The sequence below is a fragment of the Cervus elaphus genome, chromosome 3 (genome assembly GCF_910594005.1).
Source record: "Cervus elaphus chromosome 3, mCerEla1.1, whole genome shotgun sequence".
Lineage (NCBI taxonomy): Eukaryota > Metazoa > Chordata > Mammalia > Artiodactyla > Cervidae > Cervus > Cervus elaphus.
This window is the reverse complement of record NC_057817.1, coordinates 29,478,513-29,505,667: the sequence shown is the minus strand read 5'-3', so window position 1 is coordinate 29,505,667 and position 27,155 is coordinate 29,478,513. Positions and strand designations below refer to the sequence as shown.

Below are 27,155 nucleotides of genomic sequence, written 5' to 3'. Positions count from 1 at the left end.
AATTAAAAGAGAAAACATTGGTTTAGACTCACTTATTGCCATCTTAGGATGTTAACTGGCAGTCTCTGTAGTCAATAAAATGGGAAATACAGGAAATACTCAGGTGTCTTAGCTCTTCAACCAGTCTTTGCTGCTTAGGCTATATACATGCTTTTATTTGCTCAGTATTTTTTCTTATGAACACTACACATGTTTATTTTTTCTTAAAATATAAAGCCTTAAAATGCAGGTACTCTCTCTCTAGCATATGCCCAGAAAGGAAAAACTTGGTGTCCAATGGCCTCTAGAATCAGACCTGAAAAAGTTATTAATCAGACTGTGGATTCAGGGAACTGGGGATAGAGTCACTAAAGAGGTTGAGACAGCAGATGAGGGTTGAAGCACTTTTAATCACAGAGAGTAAACAATAGTATAAACCGTTAACAGCTCACCCAGTGGCTGTTGTCCTCCAGCCCTCAGCTCACCCGCTCCTCCCCCCCCACTTCCTGCGTACCATTTGAATAAAGAGCAGGGTATCAGCAGTTGTCTTGTCCCTGTCACTACCAGGTGGCAGGAAGGGGATCTAGCTATGGGCCGCAGCAATCCTGGCCACCCATTTCATGGCTGTCTGTTTGCATACAGCTTCATGCGAAATATTCCAGCTCCAAACAAGAAACAGTGCAGAAACGTGGAGCTAAACTCAGCTGCTCCATTCAGATGGTCAGGGCTCAAGAGCCATGGGCAACCAGGGAGGGGACACTCTGGAAACAGCATAATTCAAGATGCAGCCAAATCTGGGACTGAGGTGGGTTCAGAGGAGACCAGGCAAGGCCTAACGGCCCTAGTCCAGAAATGTGCCCCAACCTAGGCAACGAGACTCATGCATATGCACAAATGCACATGCACAGGCGCGCACATACACACACACGCACGCGCACACACAGAGCAAATAACATTACTGAAAACCTGGAGGCTATTAAATACGAAATGGCAGAGTTTTTTTTTTTTTTTTAAGTGAAAATATTTGCTTCTTTGATTCTCCTCAGTGCCCTGCACACCCCCTAGTCCCAGGAATGTAGATGTGGGGAGGACCAAGAGGAGTAGGTGGCCAGTGGCCCTACAAGTCCGTCTATGCTGAAGTCCCCATACCAACCGCCTTACTCTTCAGCCCAGTAGCTGCCTCCCATGTGACCATTCACCCGATTGGCACCATTGCTGGAGCTGCGGCCACAGGGGCCTTTTGTGCTGGTGGTTATATCTTCTTCCTCTGAGCTGCTCTCCACATCACTGCGATCATCTTTAGACACCTGGGAGGGATGGGGCCAAAGGTAGGAAAGGTAAGGACAGAACTTTTCTAGAATCATAAGACACAGCCCACAGAGCCCATGGTGGGCACTGTTTCCAATCTGGCCTACTTTCTGGTGGCACCTGACTCAAAATACCATCAGGACCATAGAGACTTATGAATACCTGCCTGCTTTCTGTGTTTCTCTCATCATCTCTAATTCTGTTCTCAATGAAGCAAGTAGCTGTCTTGGTAGAAGAGTTTACCTTTCAGGACCAGCCTAAAAGAGCTAAAAACATTCACATACCCTTTCTCTTCTACCTCAAAAAGAGAAAAGGCCAACACAACAATACAGGGCTGTTGTCATCACTTCCATTGCAGTTTTGGTTATCTAGAGTCAGAGAAGGCAATGGTACCCCACTCCAATACTCTTGCCTGGAAAATCCCACGGATGGAGGAGCCTGGTAGGCTGCAGTCCATGGGGTGGCTAAGAGTCGGACATGATTGAGAGACTTTACTTTCACTTTCACACATTGGAGAAGGAAATGGCAACCCACTCCAGTGTTCTTGCCTGGAGAATCCCAGGGACGGGGGAGCCTGGTGGGCTGCCGTCTATGGGATCACACACAGTCAGACACGACTGAAGTGACTTAGCAGCAGAGTTTTGCTACATCCCCAAAGTTGATCCACAATTGGGTCTTTTCAGCTGTTCTATTCTTCCTGGGCTCAAATGTTAACATCCTATGATGCTTGTTTCTTCAATTTTTTCCCTTTTCTCGTAACAGGATTACCTCTCTAGTATCCTGAAGATACACAACATGGTGAAGAGAAAAGCAGGCGGGCAGTCAGCGGGACAAGAATCCCAGTCCCAATCATGCTGTTCTCTATGAATCTTCACCTTTCAAACTCAGCTTTTTATTCTGTATTTTCAAGTGAAGGATTTGGATTAAAGCAGTGTTTTCCGATCTAAACTATCCTGCATACCAAGCAAAGTATTTCAAATTTTCTAGCATGGACCATAAAAGTAAAAAGGAGAGACACCCAGTGAGACCTCTGTCAGGCTTTTGCCCTCCAGAACTGAAGGTTAATAAACGTGTGTTGTTTTTTTTTTTTTTAAGTAAATAAGAGAAGGAGGTGATAAGGAAACAATACTACAATTGCTGTTACCAGAGGGTGGGGTACTTGCTTTGGTTAGCTCTAAGAGTCTATGGTTTATTATAGCTATTGACCTCTGAACCCAGATCACGAGTTGATTATCTGATCTTCAGGAAATTTCCACCAGAGGGCAGTGTGTTAGATTTGAGCGAAAGGGAAGCTCAAAAAGGACAGATGGGGGCGGGAAGGGAAAAACAGAAATGGAAAAAAAAAACAAAGCAGACTCTACTCTTGCCTCAATTTAGGAAAAAGAATCTGGCAACTTGAGCTCCATTCAACAATGCCCCACAAGGTCAGGAGAGAAGGCATGCTCCATACAATGCAGGGAAACAGAAAGGAAAGCAGGAAGGAAGAGAAACACATTCAGATAGACATGCTTCACTGAACACTAGAAGCACAGATACACTTACATGCAAGAGATGAAACTGTCCAGCTCCCACCAGGCATAGAAAAAAGGAAGGAGGTGAGAAAAGAGTGGAGAGTACAGAGTCTGGGTCTAATCCTTCCTGGATAGGTCACCTGGTCAGGGAAGAAAAGCAGGGGGAAAGAGAGATGTCCAATAGCTACACCAAGATGCACAGGCACACTAAGCAAGTTCTGAAACCAATTAAAGCCATAAGGAACAGTGTCACAAGAGACCATACATTCCTGGGAACATCCCATCCCTTGTCCTAGAGTCTGTATCCTCCACCAGAGCCCCTCCCCTTGGGATTGTATGCTACTGAAGGCTGAATCCCTCAGGCTAATCACAGTTTGACTGACTGCTTCAGAATTTGCAAAATTCAGTTATGAGTTTTATCACAGAATAATGCCTTTCTTTGTGCTTTTGGGCTCTTGACGTAAAGTGGGTATTTGAAGCCCTAAAAACCTATCTTACTTAAGACCCTGCCTCATGCAACAGTAAGTGAGGCTAGTACTTAATTCCTTACATAAACTGTATCTTGAACACCACAGTGTGGCCATCTTGGGGTGGCTTGTGAATTACCATACCACTCCTAGGCAATCTAACATCTTGGCTTCTATACAGTTTACATCTTGGAACTCTGCATATGATTTCCTTACATCTTGCAGCTCTGCATATGATTTCCTTTGAAAAAAGGCTTCCATGCTAAAAATAAAAATATGAAATCGATGATGTGGGTAGGTAAGGGGTAGGTAATGGTTGAAATGGTCTCCAAAACCTAATCCTGTTTATTATTTAACAAAAGTCGTTCCTGTGGGACAGGAAGAAGGCAGATCCTGCCTCTGACATCTAAGTCATATCTTAGATGGCTAAACACTCATACTTAAAGAAAAGATGAAAACCTTAGAGCCCTAGGCTTTTTGCTTGGTAATACCCGAAAGAAAGAAGCCATCTTTCACCCTTACCTTTCCTCGGATCAAGGCTTTGAAAGCAATTCGTGCAATTAGGTAGGACCAGATGACATGCAGAACCTGTAGGACCAGGAGAAGGCTGTTGAAAAGCCACCAGGAAGGATAGGGCCCAATCATCTCCCAACTCTCAAAGAGGGTTGTGTTCAGGATCCTATAAGAGGAAGGTCAATGGTCAGATTCTAGAGTCAAAGCCAGACACATAGGGATGAAGTTGAATTTCCTGGAAAGCAGAACCTTGTATTTTTACCCCATACCTTCTATCAGTTGAAGTTCCAGGGATATTCATGCACAGTGAGAAGACAGTAAAGAAAGGGGCCCCTGGAGTTTTCTATCTTTAGGAATAATGGAAGATATAGCATTCTTAGCAACTGACAGAATAAATCAGATTACTAATCACTTCAAATAAGTCACATTACTAATCCAAATATGCAGAGTATCACAAATTTGGGACAACAATTTTAACAGTAACCCTAGGAATAATTCAGATCCTTACGCACATATAGGACAGCTGATGGCCAATTCCCTCAGACTAAGGAAAATCTCCAACCCAGAGAGTCAATCAATGACTTGTCATATAAAGTCATGAGTATAGAAGTGAGAGTGGTTTGGGAGTGGGAGTGGTCAGGCGGGGAGACAGTATAGAGCAGGAAAATAAGCAAAAGCCCAAGACGTCCGTAATCGGTGCAAAAGAAGGCAAAGGAGTTACTTAGGCATAAGATGAGGACTAATCCTCAGAGATGCATCAGGAGAGCCATAGCTAAGTGAGTTGGATGCTCTCGGTCTACATCATTCTGCATTAGAAATACTGTACAAGGGAAATGAGGTCCTTCAAGAATCCATAAAAGGTCAGGTAAGTCAAGCAAAAAGCAGAACAATATATAAGGTTAAGGAACCTTGGTGTCCGTTCCCTAAACTGGTGACCAGTTTATTGTTACATATTTACTGCAGCTCCACAGCATTAACACTTACCAGAATGGATAGATTCCTAGGCGAGTCACCACAAAAACAGCACTGAAGATCACAAAAAGGGTGTCACAGAGACGCTGGTACTTGGCATAATTGGCTAGCTTGGCTGCCTAGAGAAAGAAAGATAAGAATTGAATTGGGGAGAAAGCCAGTTCTCAAATAGGAAGAAAAGTAAAGAGGACTAGTGAGGAAAGAGTCGTTGAGGGGTTTTACCTCCAGCAAGAAGTCTGAGACATCATGTAGACACAAGACCAGCGTTCCCACTCGAACCATGTTGTTGATGTAGGAGAAGGTAATAAGCCCAATGGTGGCCAGGTGATGCACAAACATGATCAGAAAGTCCTAGGAAGGAATGCAAATAGAAGAGGCAGGTAAAGGCAAGGCCACAGAGCTGCTACACAACTCAGTGCCCTGTACTGTTCTCGGAGAATCTCATCCCACCCCTTAAAAGTTTCATCTTGTTTAAATTCTCCCCTAGGGAGCTGCCTAACATTTCACCCAAAACGCTCTGTATCAGTGACTGACCCATAATCTACACTCAATCTATAGCTCAAAACACAGAAAAGAGCAATTTTCTTTGGTAGCTGCAGAACATGTAGACTTCAGATGCTTAGCTGATACCTGGAGATAATTTCCCAGGTGGTAGTCAGGCATATAAACCTTAGATATCTCAAATTCCTTGAGCATCTAAGACTCTTCTGCATTGATGAAGGCAATTTCAACCAAAGGGACCTAAGAGAAAGGGGAGGTTTGTGGAGGGGAGAAACTATTCCAAAACATTTCAGAGAAATGCTAAATAGTCCATCTTACTACAAGCACTTCCTGCTCTCAGATTTAAAGCTCTAACTTCCTCTTGGGTTCAAATAACAAGGTTAGACCCTGAGAAATCTCTAAATACCTGAGTTATTACACACATCTAATAAATACTTCTCAGCCCAGTGAGGGATAGAGGGTGGGAGGAGGCAGGTAAATGGCATCAGAGAAGCAAGGATATAAAGTCTATGCTCTCCATATGGATGGATACAATCATATGTTCTAGCTCTTGAGTTGGGATGAGTTCACAAGTACACATTCTAGAACGTTTTAAAACCTACATACATATTATAAACCTTTTTATATGTGTCATGTATTAAAATGAAATTTTAATAAGGAGACCTATGTCTCCATAGGAGGGTGTGTAACCATCCTGAGTAACCAAAGGAGGGTGAGAGGCATTTAAATTATGTATCACGCTTCTAGGTTATACAACAACTGATAACCCAGATTAATGTCTGGGTTCTACAATCAGGTAACCCTGATTTTCCTTACCAAAGATAACTATGAGTTAGTGACAGATTAGGGTTAGAGCTGCTGGAATTGCATTTTGTCAGGTGGATGCCAATAAAAGGTGAAGATTCTGCCCTTTCTGTATACTTACAAAAAACTTAAGTCATTTCCAACTTTGCCATTTTGTAGGCAAGTCAACTCACTTCTCTGAATCTGTTTCTTAAATAACAGCAAGAAAAGGGTAAACTAAAATATCTAAAACCCCTCCCAACTGACATTCTTTTAAGTAAGTGGGGTCACCAAGAAGACAGAACAGAGAGGGAACAAGGGTCACTAATGGCAAAAGTTCTTCTGGAATCGAAGCTTTTCCTGGATCAAGCCTTGCTATCCCTAAGTTTTGACTAGTTTCTTGAGTTTTATATGTGTAAGAACCTTGGAGAAAAACAAAGAAAAGGGTAGTCTTCTTAGATGGTTAACTGTTTTCATCCTGGGCTGCCTTGAATGACTCAAATATACTTCACTAGTCAGGTCTCACTTCTGAGAACACTACAAACAGCTAAAAGTCCCATTGAACCTACTTTCAGCCTCTTTTGTGGTCCTAATCAGGACAGAGAATCCATCACAATGACAATAATGGTAGCTGCTGGAAAGGAGGGTGTCATAAATCAGGGTGTTAAGGGAGCCAACGTCCTTACCTTTCTTTTAATGTCTGTAAACTGAGAAAACATGAGAGACCAATAGAAAGCCAATTCCATGATATAATAGTAATAAAGCCCACTTGTGAGAGGCTGGAAGAGAAAAAGTAGTAGTGAGGATACCAGTTAGTCAAAGACTCACTCCATGTCCCCAACTTTCTCTGTGCCAGCGAACTCATACCCCCGATTATTAAATATTCTTCCTCTCCATCATCTTCCAAGATGTGCAATAGTTAACAGACTTTGGATTGGTGTTGACGCTTAAAACTCTTCCCTTCCACATATACATCTTTGTGTGCTAAATCACTTCAGTCATGTCCAACTCTTTGCAACCCTATGCACTATAGCCTGCCAGGCTCCTCTGTCCATGGGATTCTCCAGGCAAGGATACTGGAGTGAGTTGCCATGCCCTCCTCCAGGGGATCGGCCCGACCCAGGGATAGAACCCACGTCTCTTATATCTCCTGCATTAGCAGGTGGGTTCTTTACCACTAGCGCCACCTGGGAAGCCCATAAGCATCTTTGGCTCATCTTGTAGAGATCAGATAGGCTTCCCTGGTAGCTCAGCTGGTAAAGAATCTGCCTGCAATGCAGGAGACCCCAGTTTGATTCCTGGGTTGGGAAGATCTGCTGGAGAAGGGATAGGCTACTCACTCCAGTCTTCTTCGGGCTGGTAAAGAATCCACCTGCAATGTGGGAGGCCTGGGTTTGATCCCTGGGTTGGGAAGATTCCCTGGAGAAGGGAACGGCTACCCACTTCAGTATTCTGGCCTGGAGAATTCCATGGACTGTATAGTCCATGGGGTCGTAAAGAGTTAGACATGACTGAGTGACTTTCACTTTCACGGTTAATAAAGACATGACTGAGCAACTAAGCACGCACGCGCACACACATACACACACACACACCACAATCAAATCAGTGTTTCTAGAATTCTGGGCAATTTTCAGGGGATTAAATACACTGAGGCCTTTCCTTCTTCCATCCTGTTAGCAACCCCCTGACATTTTTCTACTTTAGACTATAACCAAGATGCTCTTATGGGATTCAAAAGGGACACCTGAACCAGAAAGCACCTCATTAAGTGCCAGGAAGCTGCTTTTCTTTCCAGCCCAATTAGGGTGAATATCTGGAACAAACAGATCCCTGGACTTCACTGCTGTTGGGGACCCCAAAAATACATACTGTGAACATATGACTCAAAGAGACTCAGTCCCTAATCCCTTAAGAATCTCAAGGGAATGTGCCATCTGCCCTGGGACTGGCGATGCACTCTCCCCAACCCCATCCCACACACACACACACACACACATAAGGCCCCTGTCTTGAAGGGCTCAGATCTTACCTGATAAGGGTAACTGTGCCAACACTGTCGGGTGTCCCAGAACCAAGGTGACTAAGAGAAAATAAATAATCCAAGTCAATTTTCAGAACTCCCCCCTGGCCCATCTACACCTTTCTCTCTATACTTTGGGCAAAGAGATGGGAAAGAAAATGGAATCCCTCTAGACAGAATTTAGGGATCCTTAAAGGCTAAATAAACAATTATACTTTTTTCCTAGAAGAAGAAAGTGCTATTACGAAGAGAGAAACCATACACAAGAGCAAAGAGAGTGCTAGGATAGCTTTTGGAAACATCACAACCTGGAATATCTAGGAAATTGGGAGGCAGGAAGACAATGATTTCATTTAATAATCAAAGGAGATCTCTCTGTGCCAAAGATTCAAAAGTCAAAAGTAATCATCTCCAATGGAGTTTCAATTATGTCCTTTAAAAGGGTTATCCATTTCATCTAAATTGTTGAATTTATAACTATTAAACTGTTCATAATGTGGTCTTACTATTCTTTCAATGTCTACAGGACCTATAGTGATAGCCTCTTTTTCTCCCTGATACTGATAATTTGTTTTCTTGTTTTTTTCTAAAGGTTTATCAATTTTAATTAAAACTTTCAAAGAACCAACCTTTGGCTTTAGTAATTTTCTCCATTATTTTCTAATGCCTATTTCACCAATTTTTGCTTTTCTTCTTTTTTTTCTTTCTTTCCTTTAACTTACTTTGGGTTTACTTTGCTCTTCTTTTTCTGGATCTTAAAATGAAAACTTAAATCATTGATTTTAAAGTTTTCTTCTTTTCTAATATAAACAAAGTTATAAATTTCCTCAAAAGTATGCTTTAGCTGCATACCACAAACTTTGGTATGTTGTATTTTCAGCATCATTCAATTAAAAGTATTTTCTAATTCCCTTGTGATTTCTTATTTGATCTTTGGGTTATTCAGGAGAGTTGTTTAACTTACGAATATTTTCTAGATGTCTTATTATTATTGATTTGATTCCTGTTTTAATTCCATTATGATCAGAGAACATATTTTATAAGATTTCAAAATTTTAAAATTTGCTGAGACTAATTTTATGGCCTAGCATATGATCTATCTTAGTTGATCTTTTACATAGACTTGAAAATAATATATATCCTTCAAAAAAAAATAAAAATTAAAAAAAATTAAAAAAATAAATAATATATATCCTTCAGCTGCTTGTGTGGTGTCCTATAAATGTCAATTAAGCCAAACTGGTTGGACTGTTATTTAAACCTTCTACATCCTCAGTGATTTTTTTTTTGTCTAGTGATTTAGTCAATTATTAAGAGCATTAAAATCTCCAAATAGGATTGTGTAATTGTCTATTCCCTTCCTTCAGTTCTGCTTCCTTATGTTTCACATATTTTGAAACTTCAATTATGCATTTAGAGGAAAATACTGTGGTACAGTAGGGGAAAAAAAAAAAGACTCATGAATCAAAAAGCCTGAAATTCTTCTTTGACTCTGATAATCAATTGCAAAGCAGGAATAATACCTACTTCAATGAGTTACTGACTTCATTTCTGTAACTGTCTCCTCCTTGCAAGAATAGGACTTTTGTCAAATGCCTTGTAAACCATCATGTACTATGTTGATTTAATTAATACTATTATTATTAGCATTACTTAAGGAGAAACAGAGTCATGAGGTTACTGATGTCAGGCCCCAGACAGAAGACAATCTATTTAGCTTATAAACCTGGGCTCTAGGCATCATAAAGAAAAAACAAAAGAGAGTAGATGACAAAGCTCTAAAGGTATTTAACTCTTATCTCTAGGGATGCATGAATGATTAGAACCCAACAGAGAACCAGAGAAAGTTCAGACTCACCGACCAGAGAAATCTAATTCCGTAGCAGAATATACATAAATAAAAAGTGAATCTCCACCTAGATGGGTGAAGAGTAGAAGTTAGACAAACATTTACTCAAAACAAAGTCTTTGAGCTAAAGAATTCAAGATAGCACATTTGGGGATAACACAGTTACTCATAAGAAACTGATGATATAATGTTACCCAAAAAGCCAAAGACATAAAAATCTTCCAGCCTCTGTTTAAAAATAAGATTTCTACAAGTATATACTGGTTTCAGTGAAGTTTTCTTCTATGTCAGACTCCCTGATGATAGTGCCTATGTTTGGTTTTTTTTTTTTACATGACAATGAGAAATAGTGCTTGGTGTCCAGAGGATAATCAGTAAAAACCCAGTGAAATGAACTACAGCATGTCCAGAAAAGGGATGCTTCCTATTAAAATGTCAATCTACAGCAAGCTGGAACTATCTCTGCCAAGGTATACAAGGGTGTGCATATCTACCTACATAAGCGAAAGTAGAGGAATTCCCAGTTTCTTTGGGAAAGGTGAACAAAATGCAACTATAGCTAGCTTAGGGGCAAGCATGTCTAAGAAACTAAGGGTGACCAGGCTTTCAGTTCTCTTCTTTCCAGCCTATAACAGAGTTAGCCCTCTGCATCCATTGACTGTTATCCTAACAGGAGAAGTGATTTCCAAAAAGAAAACCTTAGTCCAGTCATACCCCGCCCTTCTCCTCACTCCCCACCTCCTTCCATACACCTACATGCTTTCACAAAATTTAGTGAGCGTTGGGGGCTTGTCCTGATTCCTCCGATGGCGAAACCAGCATTGGATTTTTCGGACATCCCAGTCTAGTTGCTTTGACAGGCCCTCCAGCCTTTTCTCATCAGGATACTGTAGACGTATGACCAGAGTCAGAACATTGCTTTTTCTTCATACCTCTCTCATTAAAGCCCTTTGACAAGCTGAGTGGCAGAGGGGTAATAACTACAGTGACTTAGGTAATGTTTTTCTTTCCAGGTTTCATCCCCAAAGTCATTTTTATGTAAGAAGTACTATTTTACACATCAAGGACCTTCACCTATACACATACCTATTTGGTTTTCTCCCTCCAGCCCAAGTGAGTAAAAAAAATTAAAAACTCAACCTGGGAGGGAGGTTTAAGAGGGAAGGGACATATGTATACCTATGGCTGATTCATGTTGATATTCGGCAGAAACCAACACAATTCTCTAAAGTATTTATCCTTCAATTAAAAAAAAACCAAAAATGCAACCTGCAAAGGCTATCAGTAACATCTCTATCTTGATTATGCAACTAGCTAATGACAAGAGCTGAAGCAGGGAAAACCAAAATCAAAATATGATGTGTGTCTTGGGGAGGGGAGTAGGGGTGGTGGTGACTGCTAGGCCTAAATCTCCAATGCATGTAATCCTGACTTATTTAAGGTATCCTAGCCCAAAGGTATTTCCTTGAGTGGATAAAGTTCTCCTAATAGCTCTACGGACTATCCAAACGTGAAAGATCATCCCATCCTATCCTTAGCCTTGGAAATACTTACTCTCTATCCTCCCATGCCCTATCGGATGAACCCTAACAAAAATCTTCCTGTTTTTTTTTTTTTTCCCCACTTACCTTGGTAATAGACATGAACACCTTTTCAAGGATAGCATTAGGTTGTGCCTGATAAGGACCACTGTCCTGGATGCCAACATGGAGTGCACAGGGTTTGGCAATAAACCTGTAATGGAGAAAACCCAAAAGACAATTCTAAAAATTGTTTGCTAGGCATTAAGCAAAAATCCCGATTAGGGGACTGATAAAAAGAAAAGGGGGAAACACTTGGCAGGGAGCCAGAACTTTTGATTTAATCCTGAATTCTGCCATTGATTCACTTGAGAAGTGACCTGTTTAAGAAATATTGGAACACAAGCTCTCTTTCCATTTTTCCCTGGTTCCCCTTATCACATTTTGAGCTTTAGAGTAAGAAAGACCTAGATCAAATCATTAGTCTACCATTTACCACCTGTATGAACCTGGGCAACTTATTTAGTCTTGCTAAAACTCAGTTTTTTTTCATTTGTAAGATAAAAAATAGTATCAACATTCTTGCTACTGAACATAAGGCCAACAGATAAAGCATTTACTGACTTTTCCTAGAAGCTTTTTAGAAATGCAGAATCTCAAACAGCAAAATTAGAATCTGTACTAACAAGATTCCCAGGGGATTCATTCATATTGCCATTAGAAGTGGGTTAGAAGCGGGTCTACTTTACTTGAATCTTGTAGGTACAATGATATAACGTATATGAAGACCCTGATGCAAGAAAGTGCTTAATAAATGATAGTTCTCCTTATATCAAACCATCAAGATCTTAACTGGAGGGAAAAGTAGAACTGAGACTGAGCTCTTCCTAAACAAATATCCTTGGTCATGGTCACCTTCCTGCCTAATCAAAAGACTATGGAAGTAATTAGAACTTTAGAAGCTCTGAAGAAAAAAAACCCAGAAACTACAAAGAGTGGTAAGAAAGAAATTACCTATTAGTACTCAGTTCTAGTCCCAGATCTACCAATAATAAGACACATAAACTTGGTCAAGTCACTTAATTATTGAGTTTTGGTTTTGCCATCTAAAGGAGATAATGTGTAAGATTTTTTTCTAAGATTCCATGATGATATCATTGATTATAATTAATTTATAACTTTTAGATTTGAAAATTGAGGAATTATTCCTTGGCTTTTTAAGAAAGATCTCCCTCTTTTCCACAACCAGATATTTCTATGAGCCTCAGTTCTAAGAAAAGCTTTATGTAATCACTTTCAGAATAAGTCAAAATCAGTTCTAGCTCTCTTAGCATCTTAGGGAGTTGTATGATGAAATAATAACTGGGAGGTGTAAGATGGAGTGCTCTTGACCTATTTTATTTATCTGCATTCAAATCCAGAATTTATCCTAAGGGAGGGACTGAAAATAAGAAGCTCTGTTTATTATCTTTCTCTGTGAAAACTTCTTTTACCTTTATCACCAAAGTTCCCAAGACATGGGGAAACACTGATTCAGAGCACAAAGTAATCCACATCTGTAACCCATTCTTCTCTTTTACACAAGTAGTATAAAACTTTCATTCAAATACCAATGCTAATAAAAACATTAGTTTATATTTCCTGGTACAGTAGGGGAAAAAAAAAAGACTCATGAATCAAAAAGCCTGAAATTCTTCTTTGACTCTGATAATCAATTGCAAAGCAGGAATAATACCTACTTCAATGAGTTACTGACTTCATTTCTGTAACTGTCTCCTTCTTGCCCTCCAGATACATGGTAGCAGCTGACCTAAGCCTGGGTTAATTTAAGATGAAATTACTCACCACTTTGCTCTTACATACTAAAGACAAGAGCTAGACCAACAATTCTTTGTGACTCACTGCAACATCATTGATGAATATGAAGAATATACAAATATATTTGAAAGTCTAGATTGAGCTTCTCAACTAATGTATCATGGCAGATAACACAGATGGGCCATACTTTTTTCTTTTTTAAGGCTCATTTACTTTTAAAAATATTTATTTGTTTGTTTGTTTGTTTATAGCTGTGCTGGGTCTTTGTTGCTGCTTGGGCTTTTCTCTAGTTGTGGTGAGTGGGGGCTACTCCTTGTTGCAGTGATCAGGCTTCTCATTGCGGTGGCTTCTCTTGTTGCAGAGCACGGATTCTAGAGTGCATGGGCTTCAGTAGTTGCAGTGAGTGGGCTCCAGAGCTGTGGTTTCTGGGCTCTAGACCACAGGCTCAATACTTGTGCTGCATGGGCTCAGCTGCTCCTCGGCATGTGGGGTCCTCCCAGATCAGAGATCCAACCTGTGTCTCCTGCACTGGCAGGCAGATTCTTTACCAATGAGCCACCAGGGAAGCCCCTAGATGGGCTATGCTTATGTTGAGATGTTGCTTAGCTCTCAGGGTGGTCCACAGGGTGGAAGGTAGCTAGAAACCCTGTCTGTAGCCTTTGGTCTCACGTACCCATTGTGCATGCACATATTATTTTCTATGTGTGCAGCAACATGATTGAGTTGGGAAGCACTGGCTTAGATCAATTCTGGAAAAATACAAAAATGTAAAAACTGATATATAAAAAAGAAAAATAACCATCAAAGAAACAGAAATAGACAACAAGATGAAGACGGGAAAAATACAATAAAAAGAGAAAGGTCTTATACAGACTGATGAAGATGGTATATCATTAAATGAAGAGTACTGAGTAACTAAATATTTTGAACCTGAATGCTCCACCCATTCATCTTACACACACACACACACACACACACACACACACACGGAGAGATGAAAGCTGAGATATGTAAAGGTAAATGTGGAGTCCCATAGAAAACAAATTCAGAAAGTCCTTTCCCTTTACAACTGAATTCTTTTTCCTTCCTTCCATCTTTCCTTCCTCTCTTTCTGGCCACGCCACTTGGTTTGTGGGATCAAGGACTGAACCTAAACTCTTGGCAGTGAAAGTGCAGAGTTCTAACTGCTGGACTGCCAGGGAATTCCCTACAATTGAATTCTTAATAAACCAATCACATAAAAAATTTGAGCAGCTTCTGCAGAGTTGAAAGGGAAGGAGAAAGTAAAAAAGATACTGAGGCAGAGGGAACAGCATGTGCTAAAGAAGAGATAAGAAAGGGCTTAGAGAACTATGCAATGTACAAATTGGGAGTGGGGGTGGTGACAATGATAGGAGAAAAAACTGCACAAGTAGTTAGGGGCCAGATCACAGGTGCCTTGCATGTTATGTTAAGCTTGAACTTCATCCCACAGCTGATGGAGAGTCACTGAAAAGACTTTAGGCTACTGTAAAAAATCCATGCTAGATGTCATAAAGCACTGAACTAAGGCTACAGAAATGGAAAGGCAAGGTTGGATTCAACCTAAGATATGGCAAGAAAGTGAAACTGATAGAACTTGGTCACTGGGTAGATGTAAGAACCAAAAGAAAAAGAACCAATCAAAAATCAAGGGCACCTTCTATGTTTCCAGATTGGAAAACTAAGTTGATTATGGTGCCTCAACCAAGTAGAGAATAAGATAAGAAAAGCAAATTTAGGAGTGAAAGATGAGTTGTCTGTATACTGATTTTGAAGTACCTGTGGAACATTGAAATTCAACAGTCTAGTAAGGCAAATAAACCTGGAAAAGGGGCTTAAAATAACATATACACAAAGATATGAGAAAGGAGAGAGAGAACGAGAATATAGGCAGTAGCTAAAATTATGAGGGTGGATTGACTGCATAAGAAAGGAATATAAACTAAAAAGAGAACAAAAGTGAGAATACTAGGAAACACAACATAAAATGTGAATTTAGTGGGTGGGAAGGTCAGAGGTGGAGTCGTATCAAATGAGGCACAGATCAAGTAAGATAAGGACTTCAGTATCCACTGGATTTGGCAATTTAGAGACCAGTGATAACCTTCACCAAATAAATTCCAGTGAAATGGAGACTCTAAAGGACAGTAGTGAGTTACAGCGTAAAAATATAAAGAGGAGAAAAAAAGAAGTGGAAATACTAGAGCTCTCTCAAGAATCTTGACCAAGAAGAGAAAGGAGCATCTTCACCTAGTGCATCAGAACCACTTTATCTAAAACTAATATCCCTGTGCTTTAGATCTATTCTCTTCCCGATCAGAAATTTCATTCTATTTAGTCCTTGTTTTTTCCTATTATTTTCAGCTTTGTTCTCTACTTGTTTCTCCTTGGACCTTGAATATGCTCAAGTTTTCCCATCCTAAAACAGCTCTTCCTGTCCCTCACACCCTTTGGCTCTCACCATCTCACAACAAAAGTTCTTGAAAAAGTTCTCTCCTCATGACTTCTCTTCTAACTCCTACTCATTCCTGAACCCTCTTGTGTCTCTCATCTGGCTTCCGTCCATATTCTCCACTGAAGCTGCTCTTGCCGAAGTCGTTAATGATCTTACTGTGAAATCAAATGGATACTTTTCAGGCCCCTATCTTACCTGACAACTCAGTGCCATTTGACATTTTGAGCATGCTTTGCCCCTTGAAATGCTCTTTTCTCTTAGCTTCCTTCCTGTCACACTTTCCCCAGTAGAACTAGATTTTTTAGTATGCACTGCTAGTTTGGACAATGTGCTATGTACTTTGGACAAGTTACTTACTTTTCTGGTTGTTTCAGTTTTTTCATCTGTAAATGAGGAATAACTACAGTATCTACCTACTTCATAAAGTTACTATGAAGATTTAATGTTCAGTACTTAGAATGGTGGCTGCGACAAAGTGAGTACTTAGTAAATGCCAACTACTGATATTTTCAGGGGCTTCCCAGGTGGCTAGGTGATAAAGAATCCACCTGCCAATGCAGGCAAGTCGCCTCACCTTGCTGGCTCCTCACCACCTGCATCTGGGCGGCTGCCCCTCTTCCCAGGAGGTGATGCCCGCATGTGCACACTGATATGATCAAATACTGTATGGCTATCATACCTCTTATCTTCTTTTGGGTTTCTTCTTCCTTTCTGTTATTGTTTTTCAGTCGCTAAAGGTAGCTCGTGCTCAGCTGTGTCCAACTCTTTGTGACTCATAGACTGTAGCCCGCTAGGCTGCTCTGTCCATGGGATTTTTTTCCAGGCAAGAATACTGGAGTGTTCCTCTTCCAGAGGATCTTCCCAACCCAGGGATTGAACTTACATCTCCTGCTTGGCACATTAATTCTTTACCGCTGAGCCAGAAGGGAAGCCCTTAGTTGCTAAGTCCTATCCAATTCTTCTACAACCCCATGGACTGTAGCTGGCCAGGCTCCTCTGTCTACAGGATTTCCCAAGCAAGAATACTGGAGTGGGTTGCCACTTCCTTCTCCAGGCAATCTTCCTGACCCAGGGATTGAAGCTGCGTCTCCTGCTTGGCAGACAGATACTTTATCACACTGAGCCACCTGGGAAGCCTGCCTTTTCCAAAAACAGTTTCCTCAGGGTTCTATGCAGATTCTTACTTTATTCTATACACTCATCCTGGGTGGTCTAAGTCAACTATGGCAGAGAGTCTGAATGGTCCACAGACCCCAGAGCACCCCTGAGATACACTCTGGGGGCCCATAAATCAAAACTGTTTTCATAATACTATTAAGACATTCTTTGCCTTTGTTATGGTGTTGACATTTGCAATGATCATGCGAAAAGAGCAATGGTGGATACACTTAGAGAACCTGAGCACAAATCAAAGCAGGGGCACCCAACTGTAGGAGTAGTTACTATTTTCTTTCTTGCTATAGCCCATTGGTTAACAACAATGATGCCAGTTTCACTAAAGCATGCCCTTGATGAAGCAATACAAATGATTAATTTTATTAAATGCCTACTCTTGGGACTTCCCTGGTGGTTCGGTGGCTAAGACTCTATGTTCCCAATGCATGGGGCCCAGGTTCAATCCCTGGTCAGGGAACTAGATCAATCTCCACATGCCCCATGGGATTTTTTGCATGCCACAAGGAAGATCAAAGACTGCACATACCACAACTAAAACTCAGAGCAGCCAAATAAATAAACAAATATTTTTTTAAAAAGCCAATCCTTGGGTACATTTTTTAAAAAGTAGTCTCAGTAAGACGGGAAGTACACAGAAAGCACTTTTACAGCATACCAAGGGATACGGCTGTCCCAGCGAAAGGCCCTTGTTTGACTGAGCTGTATGTTCGACTAAATCATTTTTTTTTGAAGAACACCACTTTTATCCACAAGAATGACTGACAGAAAAACTAAGGTTATTCAGGACCTGCATACTTAAGATACATTTTCTTAAAAATTAATGAAAAAGCCTGTTACTTTAAAAAAACAAACATTCTTTCCACTGATAAAATTCAAGCTTTTAAGTGACAATTTGAATTTTAGAGAACTCATATCTGCCTTTGAGCTCGACAACATCCCAATACATACTTCAAGGCTTTTCTAATGAGACTGTTACAATGAGCTAAACTATATGATTTTTTAAGTACCATATTATGAAATGTACATTTAAAAGATCTGTATAACTTAGGGAACCAGTATTTTTTCAAGTGACCAGTACATGACATCCATTCAAAGTGTATAACAGACTGGTGGATTTTAACCTGAATGAAAAGCTCATTGATATGGTTTCAGATTCCACAATGCAACCAACCTTTCTTGTGTTTTGGCATAATAACAAAGATAAAATACCTTCCCCTTCCAATAACATATCTGTGTAAAGTCAGCTTTTACTTATATACTTCAACCAAACCAGCATATTACAAGGGATTGAATGTAGAAGCCAAAGAGGAAAATCCAGCTATCTTCTACTAAGCTAGACATCAAAGAGATCTGCAAAAATATAAAATCAATGTTCTTCTCATTGAGTATTTTTTGTCTGGAAAATTATCTTTCAAAAATGTTAGTTATGTTAATGTAATAGGCTTATTTTTGTTATTTTTAGTAAAATAATAAGTATATCTCTTAAATTTCTCAATTTTGATTTCAAATATGAAAACATTGATAGGTATATGTAACCCACATTTACAAAACCTTTTTGGGATCCTCAACAGTTTTTAAGAGCAAAAAAAATAATGCTGAGAACAGAAGATTTACAAATTTCTAAATTATACTATTTACTCATTTACATGCAGTTGACTCCCAGCCATATATTATTTTGTATATTCCCTAAACATATGCATCCATATCAGTGTATTTTTCTGAGTAAATTCTTAAGAGGACAGGGTTTGCTATGTACAAACAAATGTGTTCTACACATTTGTTGTACATATATGTGCTTGCTGTGTACAAAATACTGCACTTCTCAGGGACACCTAAACCACCAAATCCAAAATTTCTTGCATGGTCCATGCATAAGTAATCTTTGCAGGTTTTTTAAGACTATTTTTTTTTTTTAATTGGCCAATTTGCTCTTAAAACAAAGCAGAAACAAACTACAAAAAAGAAAACCTTTATGACATATACTATCCTAAGCCACCACAAGGCATACACTGGATTATACCAGACTATTCTTCACTCCCATTCCCATCAGTTAACTTCACTTAGATCTATAAGAATTAAGATGATTAACAACTGTGCAATTGGATGAATCTACTTGGTACTGTCATGAGAAAGAAAGGATCAACATTCTACTTACACCTTAACCTTATTATGAAGGAAGTAAGTCTCAAGATTAAGAATTACTTATATATTAAAATGTATCACTAACACAAACCAATTTAAGACTTAGTTGTAGTTTTATTATAGAGTAGCTAATGAATATTTTTATAGAGCAGCAGTTCTCAAAATATTGCTGGAGAACAGCTGTGTGTGAGTGAGTGTGCTCTTGCTCAGCTGTGTCCGACTCTGCGACCCCCATGGACTGTAGCCCACAAGGCTACTCTGTCCATGGGGTTCTCCAGGCAAGAATACTGGAGTGGGTTGTCATTTCCTTCTCGAGGGGATCTGCCCGACCCAGGGATCAAACCCACGTCTCCCGCATTGGCAGGTGGATTCTTTACCACTGCGCCATCTGAAAAACAGCTGCAGTTCCCTAAAACTCTGTTTCATAACTCTTCCTTTTCCAACTATGTACATACATTTTTTTTTCATTAAACATATTTACCTTTTTCAAGTGGATGAGTAATTATACTACTTAACACATTTGCTTAAACCAGAAACACAAATGTATGTCAAATAAGAGACAGATTAAACAATTAACAAAAAGCTCTCTCTTAAGAAGTTTTTACCATCCTTCATAATTCAAGAAACAAGTGCTTGTTGGTGGGACATTAAGCCTATATTTCAGTTAATAATGTTAAAAAAAACCAAGTCTACCTCTTCCAAACTCCCATGACTTAACCCTGTGCACACACTCATTACTCTATTTTATTTATTTATTTTTTCCATTACTCTATTTTAACCACTGTTTTTCTTGTTTTCTTCCTGCAGGTAGGCACCATGACTTACTTTTTCACTCGTGGCACACAGTTTGATATCTGGTATACACTAAGTTCTCAATATATAATCGTTGAAGAATGAACAGGTGAACAAATGGGTAAAAATTTAATTCTCAACTAAAAAGATAAAGTGTTTCAAGGAAATGTGCCACCTGTCCTCCTGAGTCATAAGATAACCTACCAGCTCCACGTCAGAGGTCACTGATTTCTGGAGAGTCAGTAGAAATTGAAATTAACTAATTTCATTCTATAACTGGAGACTTTCCCCAAGAAGTATTAAAAACAACTACAACAATATGATTTAGTTTGAGACCCTCTGTGCCTATAATTGAGACTTGTTACAAATGCTGACACTAACCCAGAGCTACAGACTATAAGTAATACCCTTTTTAAGAAACTCCATAGTTTTGAGAAGAATATAATAGTGTCATTATTCTTATTGCCTTATCAAGGCGGTGTAGCACTTCATGTACTTGACAAACTTGTTTGTTTACAGATTAACTACTCCAACTGAGGTGATGTATACGTGAAAAAAAAAACAAACTCTAAAGCAATGCTTGGCTAGAATGCACGGTTAACCAACAGTGGCTCAAAACAGACTATACCTAGTTATTTAACTCATTCAGAAAAAGATTTACATTAAAAAAAAAAATCCCATTATTACTATGAATTTTTTTTTTTTTTAGAATGCCCCATTGTTTAAGCCTGGCCCAATAAACTCAGGACAAATCACCTTCTGATGCTAGAAAACTGAATCAAATGTCAATCTATATTAAAATTCTCTTCTCAGTTATTAATACTTGTTTGAATCACTATCATCAACACTGTTCAACAGAAATAATGTGAGCCACATACATAAATAAGTTAAAATCTTCTAACAGCCACTTTTAAAAAAGTAAAAAAGAAACGGGTGAAATTAATTTTGAAAATATACTTTGTTTAACTCAATATATCCAAAATATGATCATGTCAATATGCAGTGTTAAAAATTGAGATATTTTACATTCTTTTTTTTTCCTGCACTAAATCTTCAAAATTTGGTTTGTAAAATACAATTAAATCACGTCTTAATGCTGACCAGTTGCATCTGAAAGCCCCCAAAGCTAGTAGCTATTGTACTAGCTGGTGGCTACTAAACTGGAAACCACAGCAGTAGATAATTCACAGAGAATTCTTCATGTCTAGGAAAACTGCCTTTGTATCTAGGAAAATTGGTTTCAGATTTTTTTTTATTAGTTAAAAGTGACTATTGTTAACTCCTTTTGCAGTAACATCCCAATTAACTTTCCCAAAGATAAAGTAGGAGTAGATTTAGGTACAAGAGCCCAAAACTCAGTGAATTCTTTAGAAGGCAGCTTTATCAGCCTAAAACTATTTCTGATGAGGAAGTCAAAATAGGTATATCTCCCCTTCCCACTCTAGAAGAAAGGTACAGACTTCCCTTGATGCTTCCTCTTCATTAATTTCTTCTTTACCCATCTAGGAGACCCTAGTTTTCTGACTCACAAAGTGGCTAAAGCAAAAATATCTGACATGTTTCTTTTCTGAGATACATATATTGTCGCCAGGAACCTGACCTTAGTCGTGACAGTATTCAGGGTTGTCTGCAGAACTTCAACACCCACTGCACAGAAAGGGCTGGGGAAAGTCTTCCAAGAGAGAAAGGTTTCTGATTATCTGGAGCTTAGTAAGAGGCGGATTCTCAGATAAGGGCAGAGTTGCGTGGTTGGCTTTTTCAATCTCACTCTGCTGGATCTGCAAACCTGATTTAATTCTGTGATATACCTTTAGGGATGCAGTGCAAAGGGAAGTCTCCCTTACAACCTAGCCAGCAGCTGTATCCATTCTTCCCAAAGTACCTCTCCAGTCTGGAGGACCAACTAATTCTGGATCACAATGTTGGAACATGACATGGACCTAGGAGGAGGGCAGCTGGTCTGTCAGAAAGAGGAGAAGTTCTTCCTCCACTCAAAGGAAGTGGGGAAGAATGGGGGAAAGAAAAAAAAAAAGGCAGCATGCAGCAGAGGTAGCCAGACTTACAAGAGGAAGATGAAATGAGTGGTTAAGAAATGTGTACACACACGTGCACGCGCGCACACATACACACGAGTCACTGCTTTTGTTTCTAGTTACAAGACAGGCCAATACGTGAGTCTGTTTAGTGCCCTATGCCAGAGAATGGTATTGAGAAAGCTCCTCAGATATGCCAGTGAGGTTGCCTTGGAGGTAATGACAGCAAAGGGGATTGGAATAATGAATGAGCAGCAAGGAGAGGTATAATCTATCTCCTGTATAATTTACAAAACAATTTTCTCCTGACAACATAAAGCCAATACAATATTCAAAATAAATGAGCCTATGTAGCTCTGATGGTATCAATATTAAGTCTCAAGCTCATATTTGATGCCAAGGAATAAGTGCTCAGGGACTATGTAGACATTAAATTTCAAACAATTTTACCTTTAAGGTCCAATTTAAGACACGCCAGACCTAGCTTGGACTATTCATTCTCAGTCATTAATATTATATTAATATATTATATATATAATATAATATATATATAATTATATATATAATATATATAATATAATTAATATTATATTCAGTCTCAGTCATTAATATTATAACAAGTTTTAAAGAACAGGTGGAAGAGTTTCTTATCTCTCTTTTGATAGGATAAAAGGGTGGCATGAGTGTGTGCATGGGTAGTGGGGAGAAAAAAGAAACTGGAGAAAGGTGCATAACATGCAAACATAGTATGGTGAAATTTAACTAAGGAAATCATCTATTGCATGCTGAAGATCTAGATTCTGTTTACTCCTCTGGGTATTTGAGTAGGCAAGGGTGGATCCTTCTCAAACATTCAATCAGTATTTACTAACCACATGCCACATCTAAGGTATTTTGCAAGGTGCAAGCCACCACAATGCAACCACTCAGCAAAGGCCCACAAAGGAGAGCCTCTATTCTTGGGTAGAATATAATCTACCATCTGCAGTTCTTTAGTGAAATAGCTAGATACATTTATTTATGGTCAGGTGGCTTTCAAATCATCCCTATCAGAGGAGGTTGCAGCTCTCCAGGGAATGTGGGAACTTAAAAAAATAAATGCTCTGTGTGGCTGATGAGAAGAAAAAGTAAGAATAAACTGTAAACTCTATTTATTCTTTAGGATATTCTTAAAACACAGAGATAATTTATCAAAGGGTATAGTGTAAGACATTAAAATATGCAGGACAATTTGAAGCAACAAATGCAAAGTTCAAGTCAAACACATTATATTAAGTAACCAAGAATAAGATGAATATGGATCTGTTCTCCAAATCCTAGAATACTAGGAACAGCAGTATTAAATCTTAATTCTTGAAGGAAAGTTTAAGGAATGGGAGAAGTGGCCATATCGTACAGTGGAAGAACGGGGCTGAGGAAAACAATCTGTATCTTGGTTCTACCTCCTCCTTCAGGTGAGTATGCAACATGTGAAAAGCTGAAAATGTTTCTAAGCCTTAAGTTTACTGTTTATGTAAAAGGAAGCTGGACTGCTAGCTCTTACAGCCTATGGTTATCATATGAATCATTTTTAGAAACTAAGTAGTTAGGACTTGGGAGAGGGAAATGGCAACCCACTCCAGTGTTCTTGCCTGGAGAATCCCAGGGACGGGGGAGCCTGGTGGGCTGCGGTCTATGGGGTAGCACAGAGTCGGACACGACTGAAGCGACTTAGCAGCAGCAGCAGCAGTTAGGACTTGGGAAAGAAGAAAATGTAGGAAAGAGACTAACTGAACCAATTCAGCTGTAAATTCTACTGCTGACTCAAGTGGTTTGATCTTAAAGAGAAACAAAATAGCAAGACTGCGGCTAGGGTTAAACTTTCCTAAGATCAAACATGAGATGAACAAGGTACCTATTCTTACTATCCAAGAAATATCATACTAGAATGCTTTCACATCAGTATTCCCACCCATCCCTTCTCCCCTGACGCTGGAGCACCATAGAAACATTCGGATAGAATTCCCGCAGGTAAAAAGGATCCTTTCCAGTGGCTGTGCCAGGGGATATGTAAGTCTTCACAGTCACCTAGGGGAACTCTTTGGAAATCTGAAAATATATGCAAGTTTATATAAAATAAGTGTTTATAAGCAACAAGTTATCTCCTCTTACCACTAACCTGGGGAAAACTTCCATATTGTTAAACATTTATATGAAAAGCAGAGAATCTTTTGCCTAGGATGATGAACTTTTTTTTTCTTTCCTGAACTGTGTATCTCCTTTTCAGTCGTTATCCTTTCTCTTTTTTTTAGTTCTCATACACAGATGCTAAGGTACCTGGACCTAGTTTACTCCCAACAAGGACAAGTGGTTTGTGCCTCCACCTCAGGAACACTTAATATAATGACTATACTTAAAGAACTGCAATGCTAAGTTCCCGAGAACCCACAAAAGCCATTTGGTTCTTTTGGTTTCATTTGCTTCACTTAAAGTCATCTTTATTTTTACACTTGAACCTTTGGTAGAGCACTCTGATGAAAATACATAAACACTGTGAATAAATGGATGAATGGTGGGCAACACATAACACATTTTTGTGTCAGATATAGTGGGCAAAGAAGTAATCCAAAACAGATTACTATTAATTTTCCAGACAGTAACAGAGTAGTCTATCTGCAATATATGCCCATCCTCGAAAGGGCATTTTTGCTCTAAATACTGGCCAAAAGAAGGCAAGATGTCAAAGTTCCACCCTCATTACCCGAGACCTATGCATAAAGAAGTCATCTTTCCAGGGGGGTGAGTAGACTTGGTCAAAATCACCCATTGCTACAAGTTCACACTGTAAAATCACCACCACATCAAGTCCTCAGTGAGTATCTTTATCTTAGCAGACAGGAGCCACTCACTCAAAGAAAAGTGAAAACACTTTTGTCAAGAACACATGGTCGCTGAGAAGCTGGCTCAACACAACAGTCTTACAAGCCCTAAGGCTGTCATCTTTTCAGTAGGATCACTCCTCCTTCCATTTCAGGTCTCCAAGGCCAGTTCTGCAACTCATTTGACATCTTTTCGTGCTCTGGAAGCCTCAGGCTCCACCACACTCTGCCAGATTTCTACTCTTAGGAGCTCTGGCACAACTTTACTGAAATACACACAACACACACACGTCCATGAGTTGACGAACCAAGGCTTAGGGCCTAACTAATCCTGTGCCTCTCAACTCCCAGAAACTAAAGTGCCTCACAACTCTTAGCTTCCCATGAACCTGCTCCTTTCAGCTTGGCTCTTGACGGCCCCAACTAGTTCTGGTTCTCTTAGCCCTTTCTTGTTTCCCGCCTCGGGTTCTCGGTCGCAGCTCACATTCAACCTGTTTCCTGGTCTGCAGAATCCTTGAAGGTTGGGGAGAGGCCTATGAGACACCCCCGCAATTGACCTCCGGGGTCTAAATCTGAATGGGTCCAGCGTCCCCTGCGACTCGCACTCTTTTAATGTCTAAGCCCCAAGTCTTTACCTAGGCTCCACGACCACCGCGGCCACCCTCCAAGCATCTCCCGCGCGGCCCGGACTCTCCCAAGCCCCTGCTTCCGGGCTTTCCCTGCAATTCGTCTTCCGGTCCCGGACCTCGGTCTTTCGCCCTGGACCGGCTTCACCAGCCCGCGCCCCAGGCCCTTTGCACCGCTCGCCCGCGGGCTCTCACCGCTCGAAGAGCAGCCTCACGGAGAACACTCCCGCCGCCAGTGGGAACACCGAGAGGATGTGCCGGGCCCGCGGGTAGCCGTAATCGTCGCCCTGCCCCTCGAAGTCGGCCCAGCTCACGTTCTGGGGCAGCCAGAAGCGCTCGCTCCACAGCCAGCCCCACAACAGGCCCAGAGCTCCCGCCGCCGCTGTCGCCATCTTACGCCCGCCCCGCGGCCCCCGCCGCCACAGCTTCAGCTGCCGCCACAGCCAACGGAACCCGCGGGGAGGCGGCCCCGGGGCGGGGCCGGACCGGCGGCCACCCCCTTCCGGCCCCTTCTCATACCCGGCACGTCTCAGCCCGCCTCCTCTGCGGGGCCTGGTCTCTTCACCGCCCATCCCGCCTCCCCGCCCACCTTCCTCTCTGCGGCTTCCCCCGCCGTCTCTTCTCGGGACTCCGCCCTCTGGTCCCAACCACGCCCCTCCCTTTCCCGCCCCGCCTCCACCCAGCCCTGGCCCCACCCCCGAGGCGCTCAACTCTGGTCTTTTTTTGCTACCGGTTTCGACCGAGCTTTTCCTCTTCCCTCACTCGCCCGTCCTGCTACGGCTACACCCCTTATTTCAGGCAGGGCTCCTTTATGGGGACATTTTTCTGTCCAGCCAGCTTAAAACGATATCTGCTCCTTGGAAGGCCATGTCTCTCTCTCTTCCTCCCGCTCCCAGCCCCATTTCTCACTAGGGTTTATCTCCATCTCAGCTGGTCCCGCCTATCAGCAGCGTTCTTGCGTTCTCTCCCTTTTCTCTCCACACGCTCTCTCCCTTCTTGCCTCTCCTCGATCTCAACCCACTTTCACTGTATATCGCTTAAAGTGGGCTTTCAAAAAAATCCTTTTATTCTCATGGGAAAAGGAAATAGAGGGTATCCAAAGTAAAACATAAAGGAAAAAGAAAGATGTTGATGGCCAACGTTTACTGAAGTTTACTATATGCCAGGAACTGCACTAAACATTTTACACACAGTATTTAACTTCCTCATTCTATGAAGTGGGTGTTTTATTTACTATTTTATGAATAAGTAAATTGAGGTCCAAACTTGCCCGAGGTTATATAAACAAGTGGTAGAGGTGAGCTTCTGAACTGGAAAGCCTTTAGACTCCAAAACCCTGAGGCTTTATCCTATAAACGTCGTTAATTCTAGATTTCCACATTGAACATTGACCTCTTTTGTGGATCTACATAAACAGTGAGGGGAGCCATAAACAAGAAACCTTCAAAACACTGAACTCTAAATTGTTCCTCAACTGCTGGAGAACCTGAACCCTGGGTGCCACCCATTCAAACCTAGCTACAAGGTTAATTACTACAGGCTACCTAGAATGACCTGAAAAAAGATTAAAGAACTAACCTTGTTTAAAGACAGAGTATCTTTATTCCTGTAGGCATGCTTGCAGCAGAAGATAGAGTTTCAAAGGGAGCAGAAGAAGAGAAATAAAAGGAGCCACCTTAAGGAACAGACTAAAAGATGTGCTTTAATTCCAGTGGTTCTCAAGCCTTAGTGTGCTCAGACATTAGCTTGTTCAGACATTAGCTTGCTCAGACATTAGCTTGTTCCATCTCCTACATCCAGTCCCATCA

General features: G+C 40.6%; 2 protein-coding genes and 1 long non-coding RNA gene across 5 annotated transcripts in view; 2 read left to right on the top strand and 1 right to left on the bottom strand.

Annotated features, from left to right (window-relative positions):
• Positions 1 to 27,155, top strand: part of LOC122682197 (tubulin alpha-1C chain-like) — a 1,110,822-nt gene that overhangs the window by 773,248 nt on the left and 310,419 nt on the right. The gene's annotated exons all lie outside the window — the stretch shown is intronic.
• Positions 370 to 25,927, bottom strand: CERS5 (ceramide synthase 5). 2 transcript variants are annotated; one of them, XM_043885035.1, is made up of 11 exons: positions 25,543 to 25,927; positions 11,535 to 11,640; positions 10,663 to 10,793; positions 9,916 to 9,973; positions 8,067 to 8,117; positions 6,721 to 6,813; positions 4,973 to 5,101; positions 4,763 to 4,869; positions 3,788 to 3,944; positions 2,830 to 2,938; positions 370 to 1,286 (listed from the first exon to the last, which is right to left on the bottom strand). In XM_043885035.1, exons 1-11 carry the CDS (start codon positions 25,917 to 25,919, stop codon positions 1,279 to 1,281), a joined length of 1,326 nt encoding a protein of 441 aa, XP_043740970.1. In that variant the 5' UTR covers positions 25,920 to 25,927; the 3' UTR covers positions 370 to 1,278. The 2 variants fall into 2 exon arrangements, with proteins under 2 accessions (XP_043740970.1, XP_043740965.1); XM_043885030.1 differs by lacking the exon at positions 2,830 to 2,938 and having other exon boundaries at positions 25,543 to 25,920.
• Positions 1,827 to 20,558, top strand: LOC122682477. Of its 2 annotated transcripts, none has more exons than XR_006337393.1 (4): positions 1,827 to 2,347; positions 10,920 to 11,019; positions 16,095 to 16,195; positions 19,846 to 20,558. It is a non-coding gene; the product is annotated as an uncharacterized LOC122682477 (long non-coding RNA). The 2 variants fall into 2 exon arrangements; XR_006337392.1 differs by lacking the exon at positions 1,827 to 2,347 and adding an exon at positions 9,230 to 10,376.